At 41.5% G+C, this 12,256-nt stretch overlaps 1 protein-coding gene across 2 annotated transcripts in view; it reads right to left on the reverse strand.

Annotated features, from left to right (window-relative positions):
* PID1 (phosphotyrosine interaction domain containing 1) overlaps positions 1 to 12,256 on the reverse strand; it is a 308,912-nt gene that overhangs the window by 260,162 nt on the left and 36,494 nt on the right. The window contains exon 1 of one of the 2 annotated variants that reach the window (XM_072618083.1): positions 11,455 to 12,230. The exons of the other annotated variant lie outside the window; for it this stretch is intronic. Within the exon in view, the coding sequence (XP_072474184.1) occupies positions 11,455 to 11,484 (30 nt within the window). The 5' untranslated portion in view covers positions 11,485 to 12,230. Of the gene's footprint in view, positions 1 to 11,454; positions 12,231 to 12,256 lie in introns of those variants that run through there. 2 annotated transcript variants of the gene reach the window in all.

Below are 12,256 nucleotides of genomic sequence, written 5' to 3' on the forward strand. Positions count from 1 at the left end.
TCATCTTCCTGACTCCACGAGGAGGGCTGCCTGCCCACCAGGATCTAGCTAGGAGACAGGAAGCCCTGAAACTAGAAATCGGATCACAGCCCCCAACCAGTTAAGTGATATAGTCACTAAGAACATGCCAAGTCATATGGGTTATTCACAAGTGAATAATCAAATGGTAGTTATAAATTTAATAGAGCCTTGTAGATAAGTACCAAGAACTTTACTAGCCTGTAATTATTTATTTTCTTTTGGGGTATGGTGAAGGAAATAGAGAAAGTTAGTGGAAAGAAAGTAGACTTCTACCCAAAGGTGAAATATTCTTCATGTTTTGCCTGAACGTAGCTCTTGTGAATCTGATTTTAAAGTAACATGTTATCTTCATTAATCATCCAAAAGTTTACTCACCTATATCTGTTTGCTCGCTTGTTTATTCACTGGGCAGAAAAAGGGACAAAGAGGGTCAATGAGGAAGAAGACTGGTTTTCCACTTAGGGCTTAGGACAGTGCCTGGCACATAGTAAATGTTTAATAAAGGCTTGTTTCCTTCCTTTCTAAGGTGAGATAAATAATATCATTATTCTTTACTCTTTCCTGGGGAGAAGGTGTTTGCAAGTCTAATTTCAAAGCAACATTTTATCTTCATTTATATGTCCTTCCCTAATAGGAATTTTTTAAAAATGGCACACTGCAAAAATCAAACCAAGTATATCAGAAGATAAGAAAAGAAAGCACAAAAGAAGTTAGATTGGGGTTCCTTGCTCCCCAAATCCCCCCACCATCCAGCATGACAGTTTTCTTATAGATGTCCCCAACAGTTCATTCCTATCTAGAATACAGGAAGGTAAGAGCCGACTGAGTTTAATTCAATTCCATGTGAAATGGATTCATTGAGCATCTCTTATATGGTCAGGCACTGTGCTAGGCTCTGGAAATAACACAGAGAAAAACGAAACGTTCTAGTGTGACCATTAAGAGAGCATCAGATTTGTTGTCCAAGGACCTGAGTTCAAATCCCTACATGTCCACTTCTAACCTGGGTGACCTTGAGCGTATACCTTAGTTTCTGGGTGCTTAGGTTTCCTGATCTGTTTAATGAGGGATGATCTCTAAGACTCCTCCTAGCTAGAAGACTCTGTCCTGCAACAGGGCAACACCATATCCCAAGACATATCCAACTTTCAAACCTGCTGTGTTCAGCAAACATAAACTTAGGTAATTAACACCTCCATTCTGGTTTTTAAAGGTTATTGCATTTAGTAAATTAAACCTTCCTACAAAGTAAGCCAGAGAATGAAAGGAGAACGAGAAGCCTCCCTCAGAATACAGCCCTAGTTAAGACATCACAGCACCCACCAGGGCTTATTATTAAAACGGAGCCAGTAACCCAGCTTCTTCGTTAGATACAGGGCTGTTGAGTATTGCATTCTAGGGAGGATATAACAGAGGAAAATCCAAGTGTTGACTAGCAGGGACTTGAACCTTGGGTTCATCTGCTCCAGAGGTGACAGTTACTGGCTGAATTAAGGGAGACATTTTCATAAATGAAATGACCCTTGGCATATCTAGACAGCAACTATTAGCAAGCCCTGCTAATTGAGATCTTCCTGGCACATGCCTTCTCCCTTCCCCGACTTGTCATCACAACAAGAAAAGGATCCCACAATAGAAGAATGTTAAAGCCCTGATTCACGATGTATGAGCACTTGGAGCTGGGCAAGATCCATCACTTTCACTGTGTGTGCATGAAGCAGGATCTAATATCTCAGCAAGCACTGAAATGTGCCAAAGAACAAATATGGTCTATGCCCTTTCTCTGATGCTTTTGGTGTGGCTCCTGGGTCTGTGGTATAGCGCGGGATGACTACTCTGGGGCTCTAGCCATGATTGGTCACCCACTCTGGATCCAAAGAAAAAATGCTCATATAAACAAGCCCTGCCTAAGTCTTTAGATAAACATCTCAGTCTTCTCTTTGAAGTCCTGGTTCCACCAGACCCCCCAGAAACACATTGTCATCCAAATCAGTTTTTCTGGGCAACCTCTATCTGCTAACCATAAATAAGTCCTCTAACTGCTACGCATGGACTAAAAGAGTCTAGTGGCACACAGCCAGATGTCTTTGGACTGCAATGTCTTTGGACTTTTACATGAAACTTTCTTCTGCTAGCATGTCTAACTGAATAAAGGGTAAATTCATATGGGGGATTAGGAAAAGGAGGAGGGTACAGACTAGGGCCATAAAACAAAATCCATGAGTTTCATGACACTCCATAATACAATATTATATCAAAATCTCATAGTAGCTAATAAGGAGCAGAGGATTGATGATTTCCTTGGAATGCTTAGCAATTTACAAATCACTTTACAAATCACTTTTGCTGACCAATCCACAAAAATAAAAAAGAGAAATAGATGAGTATTTTATTGAGGACACAAGTGGGACTCTAGAACATGAATAATTCTAAGTTTTCCTAGGAAAGTCATTTTTCACAATGGCCATTTTTCCTTGCACCTTCACAATAAATAAGCTAAAAAAAACTGGAATATTCTTTATGAACTAGACCACAGATTGGCTCCATAATTACCTTTCATTAATAACCACTGAGGTATCCATTTTGGATAAATGGCAGGCACTCTGACTCTGACTGAAGAAGTATCCCTTTAAACTTCAGCTGATGTATAATACAATGACTAATTCCCTCAAGAGTTTTATCCTGCTAGCACTGATAACAGGACTTCTTTTTCTGCATTGGCTCTGGTAGCCTTTTCAAGGAATACAGAATGGGGGCGTTCACTTAAAGTGTCCTTAGTGGCAATTTGGGGTGTTAACAAAACCATCATTTTATGTCTGTGTAGTACTTTAGGGTCTTCAAAGTACCTCTCCATACATCAATCTCATCTTATCCCCCAAACAAGCTTTTGTTCTGGCCAAAACCAACATTTGATGCTCTGTTCCCATCTTAAAGCTGAGGAAAACAAGACTTGTGAGAGGTCCACTGATCTGTGCAATATCATACAGCTAAAAAGCACCAGATCCTCCTTTCTGATTTCCCTCAAATCCATTCCCCTCAGTCCCTGCAGAAGCCAATCCACTCAGCCTTGGAACTCCTTCCCTAGAACTGAGCTGCCTTGCCTGGGGTCTTAATAAGTGTAAACTTGCCTAGTACATTACATCTTGACTATCCTAACCAAGAGACATCCATACCAGCTTGTACCCTGACCCATCCCAGTCACTTTCCACCTCTTCTGTTGTGCATAATAAATTAATCCATGCCACTACTGCTTCTGGAAAAGGTGCAGTGATTTATGCACCATTCTATCAAAACTCCCTTTTCTGGGTACCACTTCTCTTTATATGTTGTCACCACAATTAGAATAGAAGCACCTTGAGGGGATAGATTATTCTACTTTTGTACTTACATATGTAGTGCTTACCACAGTACCTAGCACATATTATTTAATGTTTTTCTAATCATTCATTCATTCCTCATGATCCTTCTAGTAACCATACTTTCAGAGGTTGCCTTGGTTTCTGTTTTTCTTTAGAATATAGAGGTCAGAGGACCACAGAATTTGAGAGCTAGAGTTAGAAGGGATGATAGAGGCCATGTGGTCCAACCACTTCATTTCACAGATGAGGAAACAGGGCCAGATAAGTTAAGTGACTTGTCCACACAAGTAATAAGTGGCAGAGCAGAGATGAGAACCAGGCTCCTTTGACTCTAGAGCAAGTAGTCAGTCACTCCACTCTACCCTGTATGAGCCTTATGAATCCTTTCCTGGGTTTTAGATATACGCAGTTTCAATGTAGGGTACCTAGATGGCACCCTAGTACATAGGGCACCAGGCTGGGAATTGGGAAGACTCATCTTCATGAGTTCAAATCTGTCTTCCGACACTTATTAGCTGTGTGACTCTAGGCAAGTTACTTAACCCTGCTTGCCTCAATTTCCTCATCGGTAAAATGAGACAGAGAATGAAATGGCAAACCACTCCAGTGTCTTTGTCAAGAAAATCCCAAATGAGATCACAAAGAGTCAGACATGACTGAAAAACAAAGCTTCACAGTCCGGCTGTCTCTGGGAAAGGCAGTCTGACTCTCTCTGATTCTAAGTTGAGTTTCACCATTTTCTAACACCATCGCAGAGGCAGGGATGGGGTAAGGGGGAGGAGAATCAGATTCTTCCTTTTCCTTTGATCAGCTTTTCTTGCTTCCTCTCTTGCTTTTTTTAATGTTCCTTGGGCTTGAGATAACCTCAGATTTGCAGTATTGTTTCAGAGTCTAGGCCTCATCTATTCTTCTTCTTGGGTGTTACACAGGGTAGAGCAAAAGTATAAGGGATACAGGCTTATACTGTCGATTCTTCAAATAAATATTGGAAGTTAAGCAAGAGGTGACTAAGCACAGAGGGGAAGCATTCAATCAATGAACTAGCATTTATTAAGCACATTCTATGTACCAGGTAGTATTAAGTTGCTAAGAATACAAAGTACAAAATGAAATAATTATACCCTCAACCTGGGGGCAGGTTTTGGATTTGGGAGGATGGGAGGGGAAAGAAACATATCCATATATAAACATTTACACCATCAAAAATACAATCATGCATCTTTTGAAGCCCCCAAACTGTAACTTTATCTCTGTGAATAGATTTCAGGGAATCTACAAGCTTAATTGTGGGGGAGAGGGGAAATTGCATCTTTATTTTCAATAACCTATAACTGAAATTTAGCATTTCTTTCAATTATTCAAAACTATTATTCTGAAGAGAGGTCCATAGGCATCACCAGACTGCCAAAGGTATTCGTGACACATGAACGACAAAGGACCCCTCCTCTAACTAATTCAACTAACTTCTTACCGGAACTATTAAGGAGCAAAACTGGAATAATCTGAATCTCTTCCCTCCCCAACATACCCCACTCTTAAAAGTGATAATGACCAGCAAATGACTCAGGGGGGGGGGGGGGGTAAAGGGATAAGGAGGAGCCTGGGAAGCAAGCTCCTTGGAAAACTAAAAACTAATTAAGGGGAGAAAATTTTCATTCCACTATCCATAACTTCCTACAGAAGATATTTTTCAATCCCATGGAAGACATAGCAAACAATTGTACTAGAGGTACAAGGAGAGATGTGGTACAGTGGGATCCCAATCCAGGCTCTGTCACTAGGTCAGGTAATCTGTGGGAAGTCTCTGGGACTGTTTGTTCATTTGTAAAATTCAAAGGAATTGAATCAGATGGTTCGTAACATCCCTTCGGCTATGAAGGTCTATGATTCTCACGTACCTGGCAAGAAGGATCATGCCTCAAGGAGTATAACCTGTCAATGCCTAAGGCATTATCCTTAAGCAGCTAGAAAATGATTTGGAAAGATCACTAGACTTGAAGTCAAAAGATTCTGGCTGTGTGACCTGACTCAAATTATTCAATGTCTCTGAGACGCTGTCTCATATACAAACTGAGATTAAAAGTCCTGGAAGTACCTACTTCACCCTAGAAAACAAGAGGGCCAATGTATCTGAAAGGGAAAAGGTTCTCACAATAAATCATGATAATACTCATAATAATGGCAGTTAAGTTAAGCTTTAAAGTTACAAAGCAAAAAACTATTCTCTCATTTGATCCTCATCACAACCCTGTACAGGAGGTACTATGATTATCCCCATTTTACAGAAGAGGAAACTAAGACAGAAACATCAAGTGATTTGCCCAAGCTCACATAGTTAATAAGAGTCTGAGTCAGGATTTGAATTCAGGGTTGAATCCTCCAGGTCCAGTAGCCTATCCACTATGCTCCCTTAGCTGCCTCTAAAGCACTATAAAACACTTTTCCAATGAAGGTTTTAATATCTGAAGGATATGAAATATCATCAGTGTGGACATTCACCTCACATTTCCTCCATAACTTAGGAAAGAGTTAAGAGTTGCTTTGGACAAAGAATTCATCAGCCTGGAGTTACTCTAGATGAAGCCAGTTTTACAAACAATCAATCAAAAAACATTTACTAAGAACCTACTATGTACCTCTACTGTGCTACGTGCTAGAGATACAAAAAATAAAAAGACAAAAGATAGTCCTTGGCTTCAATGACCTCACAGTCTAAGGGAAGGAGACAACATGCAAACAAATCGGGAAAGGTTTCTTGTAGATGAGATTTTAATTGAGACTTAAAGGAGACCAAGAGAGCCAGTAGATGGATTTGAGGAAGGGGAGTATTCCAGGCATAGGGGATAGCCAAAAAAGAAAATGCCAGCAGCTTAGAGATGCAGAGTTTTAGTTATGAAATTTGCAAGGGGGCTTGTGTCACTGAATCACATAGTACATGGTGGGGAGTAAGGTATAAGACTGGAAAGATGAGAGTAGGGGGTATGAGTTGTGATGGGCTTTGAATCCCAAACAAAGCATTTTGTATTTGATCCTGGAGTTCATAGGGAGCCACTGGATGACTGATGGTTGAAATGGAAGATGGATAGTCCATTCCTGAGCCCATCCTTGAAGAAACCTTAGCTTCAATGGGCAAGTCAAGACTTTGAGACCTTAGTACCAACTTTTTACTAACATAAGACATTAGGGGATAGAAGCTCTCATAATTATACTTTCCATAAAGCATAACATAAATCCATTCATGCATTCAAGTATTAAGCACCTACTATGTACAAAGCAACAAGCAGAGAAATAGATTAAGGTTCCCTCTCAAATCTGGAAAGCCCTTCTTTCAAGTCCCGCTTCTAATCCATACTTGCAATATCTATACTAGGGTTATTAATATTTGTATTTCAAGGAACCCCTTTGGTAGTCTGGTGAAGTCTAGGGACCTCTTCTCAAAATAATGTTTTTAAATGCATGAAATGAAATACAGAGGATTGCAAAGAGAACCAATTATACTGGAATAACAATGTAATTTTTCCCAGTTGAAGTTCACAGACCCTCTGAAATCTATCTATGGATCTTAGATTAAGAAGGCCTGGTCTAAATCATAAGCATGTGACAGCCTCTCAGCATCACCAAGCAACTCTAAAGAAATTTAACTTATAGTAAGTTGTATAAATGTAGCAGTGGAGGGAGTTTCCACACTGAGAGTGTCCCTTCACTATTGAAACAGCATGTCTGAACCAATAAGGTGCCATGCTACGTGATAAGGACAAAAAAAAAAAAAACAGCATTTCCCCTCCCTCAAAGAGGCTACTTTGGCAGGGATGGGGGAAGTGACAGAGTTGTATATTTTACATATCCCTAGATCTTACCTAAATATTTGCTATGTTGACCTTTCTCCTCCATCCCTTATTCCTTTGCTAGTCTCCAACACTATATAGATAACAGGGTCACTAAAGAAAGAGCCAAGAGAGAACACTCCCTATGATTGCAGTTAACTGTACCCACTTTCTCTGCAGGTTCAAAATCACAAGTCAATTTACTTCTAAGGAACAGATTTTTTCCAGTGACAACTACAAAACCCATATAGATTTTGGTCTACCCAGGACAGCATTAAAGATAGGGATCCTTCCTGTATAAGAATTAGGGCTTTGAGTTATATTATTTAAAGGAAGGAAAAGGAAACCATGTACTTTCTTAGAAAAGTGCTTCATTCAATTCTTCTTTCAACAATTCATAATCCTCTGGATTCCTCCAAAGCAAAATTGATTGTGCATGACAGAAGGTGAACAGTGAAGCTATCATGTTGTCATTTACAAGAAGGATGAGCTTGGTATTTAAGTGCTCACACCCATTTTTAATCCGGTTATATTTTTAATGGGGGTAACTTCCACTGAGGGTAGAGGCAAGAAGTGCAGGAAGCTGAGCCAAGTTAAAATCCAACGCAGCAGATCGACTGGAGGCAGTTTGCGTGACTGAATGGGAAATAACCCAGCAGAGGAAGGGTCATACTTAAGGCAACAGGTCTCTTTGCCTGTTCATGTACCCAGGGGAAAAGAGCTAAACCCCAAGGCTGAAAACATAACCATTACACTCCTTGGCAAAGAGATTGGCAAGAGGAACAACCAAAACAGATCAAGGATTCCACCCCCAGAGCCAGGATGCAAGTTGCTGGATTCAAATAATAAAGACCTCGTCAAAGTTGGCTGTCAGTTCTCGTCAGCACTCTGCCCAGTCAACCCTCTTGGACTCAAATACCAGAGAAGCAAAACCTTTGAACTGACATCTAACTACGAAAAGGAATTTAAAAAATGGCTAGTTTTATTTTTTTCCCCTCTTCTTTCTGGATATTTGGTGTAGAGACTACAAATTGATTTCACCATCCCACAAGGGAGCTCTCTGTTTCCTCACTGTTCTCCTTCACTTTGGCCCCTCTGAATATGTATGTTTGGATTAAATATTAATAAAGTATGTTTGAGGGGACAAAGAGGGCTCTTTCCAAGTCAGTGGGGCCTGAAAGGACAGACACATGCTGGGCTCTGTTTTACAGAGATATAAGATTATGGATCATCCAATCTTGTCCACCTGGACCATTCTCTTTGTGAAAAATTCTGGGCACAGAGAAGCATCCTGCTGTCTCAGGTACCCAGGGAACAAATTTTTCTGTATTATGATGTTTTCTGTGCCAATAAAAAAATATATATATATTTTAAAATAGAAGGATAATATAACAAAGGGAACCACAATATATCACACATTTAATTGTGTCACTAGCAAATTCTTAATCTCCTTCCTTTTACCATAAATTGTCCCCCTTCCCCTCCAAAAAATAAGAATCAAAAATAAAAATCTGATTAAAATTTTCTTTATCAATCATATTGCCTTTAGAACTAGACGGTTAGCTAAAGTCGTACTTTTATTTATTTTGAAACATAAAACTATTAATGATATTGCATCAGGAACTGTCATGCAAATCCTGTGTCAGTAAATAACTTTCAACCAAGACAGCTCTAATCCACAGTGAACTGTATTGCTGTCCTAGCTAAGGAAGGCATAAAGCATATTTTATCCCTTATATATTTCAAGGGACCACTTCAAAATGAAATATATGTACTGCAAGCACAAATCATTCCCAAAATCATTCCAAACAACACATTTGTACATTTCATAGAAAAGAAAGTGGATATTTCTAGTAAGGGAATATCACCATTTAGAACACAAGCCAGGAGAGTTTGCTTGCCAAGGGTCATGTACTTTGGAGCTCACACACTTTCCTAAGTAAAACAGGCCTGGTAGGAATAACTTAAATAGACAAAAATTTAAAAACTCAGAAGCATAAGAACACCTAGCCACAGAAAAAGCATTAAGGACTCTGGCATTTCTTCCACAAGGGTTCCCAAGAGATGGTTCATTTAGGACATTAATGACACACACAAAAAAAGGAACCCTTAGAAGGAAGAATAAGAAATATTTGCCAATGCACATGCCCACTACACTACCATGGTGGTGACACCGTGGGACAAGCTACCCTTAAAAGCACTTCTGGTCTAGAGTCAGAGAGCCCTGGATTCAACTCTTGCCTCAGTCAAGACTTGGAGCAAGTTAACGTAACATTATCTGAGCCTGTGTGTGTATACAGGTATGTCTATATAAAAACTTTTGTGTATGCCTATATACATAGATTTATATACATATACATACATATGGATTGTGTATATGGATGTATCAACATCAATCTATATCTCTATTGCATTGTGTGGTATGTATGTGATATGTGTATATATACATATATGCATATACAAAATACATACATACATAATATATATCCTGGGAGAAGTTCACCTGAATGAAGTGCTTCACTGCAACTTGTTACTGAGCAAAGCCTACATGGAAAAATCTGGTAAGGGAACCCTTCTTCCACCAATAAGGAGTCCACCAATAAGGAGTCCACGTTTCCTTTGAAATGATCACTGAAAAAACATTTATTAAGCACCTACATGTGCAAGTAATGGGGATACAAGGAGAAAAATAAAACTATTCCTACCCTCGAGGAACTTACAATCTATCAGGAATAATGGCAGGTATACAAATAAATTAATCTAGAATACCTAAAAAATAAAGACAGCATGTCCCAAAAGTCTTAGTGCCATCTGAAGTCTGCACTAAGGCTTTTAGGACACCCTTTGGAAGATAATGGAGCGGAGAGGGTGAAATGAAGCAAATGAGAGACTCACTGTTTTCTGGTCATTTTATTTATGGATGGATTTATGGTTGGATTTTTTTTTTCTTTAAAGTCAAATATTGAAGCCCTTGGCACGTCCATTCCCTTTTTTCAAGGGCTAACATGCAAATTAAAGATCAGGCTTGGTCTATGTTTGGGTATCCTCTCCCCAATTAAAGAGAACACTACAAAGTAACTTGTTGAGGCCATTTCCAAGGGTCTCAGGTCTTCCTAACTACTTTCGATCCAGAAGGATATATTGGGGTTTTGATTTTTTTCCTTTTTATTTTACCACTTCAACAGTCCTTCATAGTTTACTATTAGACAATGTTGCTCCAGGCCTGCCAAAAGTTTGTCTGCGAGATTCTGTAAATTTCATCTGGCAATTGATCTGCCTGTCCATCTGGAGAATATTTAAGAGCTAATGGCAGGGGTAGAAGCCAGGAGCAAGGGCAAGTCGGAGACCTCAATGTGTGTCAGTGCAAGCTCCTCGGTGAAACCACCACACTTGTCCAACTTTCAGCCAGTGCCCAAATGCCCCTTCCCTCCCGTTTCCTCCTGCCTCCCTCCCCCAACTCCCTGGCACCGGAACGTAAGTCAAACGCAGTTAATGCCTGCTTGCAGTTCAGCTCGTGTCAATGAAAACTTTTGAATGCTGAGGGGATGACCCAATAACTGACTAGTCCAGGCTACTCTTAACTTCTGACTTGCAGAAGAGGGAAAAGAGGGTAATGGCCAAAAACCAGAAACAAAATAACATCACGTTACCAAGCTAAATAGAGCGTGTGTGTGATTTTTTTTGTAATTATATTGGCAAAACGGATGCTTTAGCAAATCATCTGTTCTGTCTTTCCTGAAGGCAGAAAAAAACATCTGGATTCAAGAAACCTAACCCCAGACCAGTAAATTCTGTCAGTGGAATGCAATTTAAAAATCTCTGGAAAGAAAGTGCTATTCGATATACAAACACACGCACATACACACACACACACACACACACATTTACAGCGCCCAGATAAAAGTTGTATAAAGAAAGAAGCCCCCCAACCTCCAGACACACACACACACACACACACACACACACACACACACACACACACACACACCTTCATCTCTCTAGGTCTATTTCATCATCCATAACAAATACCGATGAGGTGCATGGCCCCATACTGAACTGGTAGAGGCAAGTCCTAATGAACCCATCTTCCGTGGTTTTTTATGACCCAAATGTAGCAGTTGCGCCCAGGCTCCATCCCCTGTCATTACGGCTCCGCTGGCTTCTTCTCCTGGGCTTTCTCCATCTCTCCCCTCTCCCTTCTGCGCGCCCAGTCAAGCACACCCGGTCCGTCTCCCTCCCTGCTTGCTTACCTGCAGTCTCTCGGTTGCCGGCTGCCACATATTTTGACCCTTTGGGATAGGGCAGAGAAGAGGCGCAGGAAGACCCTGTTGATTGGCGATTGGAAGCAGCTGGGGGCTGGGGGCGGGGGTCTTGCTTACATCTGCTTCTCTGGATTAGTGGGCAGTGCGTTCTGTCCCTAACCAAGCAGCAGGAACAGCCACCCGGGTGGGAGAAGGGAGGGACCGGGCTGAGGATAAAGACGGGGAGAGAGAGAGGAGGAGGAGGACAGAGCTCGGGATCCGGGTCCCAGCAACTTGTGGACGCGGTCGCGCTACCGGCTCCTCTGCCGACGGAGCTAGGCTGTCCTATGGCACCAGCGAGTGGAATGCTGAGCTCCGCCTGCGGCCCCCAAGTGCAGATGCAACAGCGGCGGCGGCGGCGTCCTGGCTGCTCGCCCCTCCCCCATGGCCGGGGGAGTGCGAAATCCTCCTACTCGCGACCAAAACCTGCCCCGGCTACTGAGCATGCCCAGCTCCTCCACGAGAGCTACAGTGCCTTCCTCCTGTGCTGATTTCTGCTGCCACCCGCGAGAGAGGCGAAAGAGGGCTCCCCTTTGGGAGAGGAAGCATCTGGTGCCACTCCCGAGTCTGGCAACGGGTGCAAGCTGGGGGTGAGGGGCAGCGAGGCCAGAAGAGGCTGGACAAGGTGTCAGTCACAGGGCGCCCACAGGTGCCCGAGGGAAATGCCAGGGTACACGTTGGTGCACAGACAGGAATAGAGGGGACAGGAAAGGTTAGATAACACGCAGACAAACTGGACATCTAGCATGGT

This window comes from Notamacropus eugenii, chromosome 6 (assembly GCF_028372415.1).
Source record: "Notamacropus eugenii isolate mMacEug1 chromosome 6, mMacEug1.pri_v2, whole genome shotgun sequence".
NCBI classification, from domain to species: Eukaryota; Metazoa; Chordata; class Mammalia; order Diprotodontia; family Macropodidae; genus Notamacropus; species Notamacropus eugenii.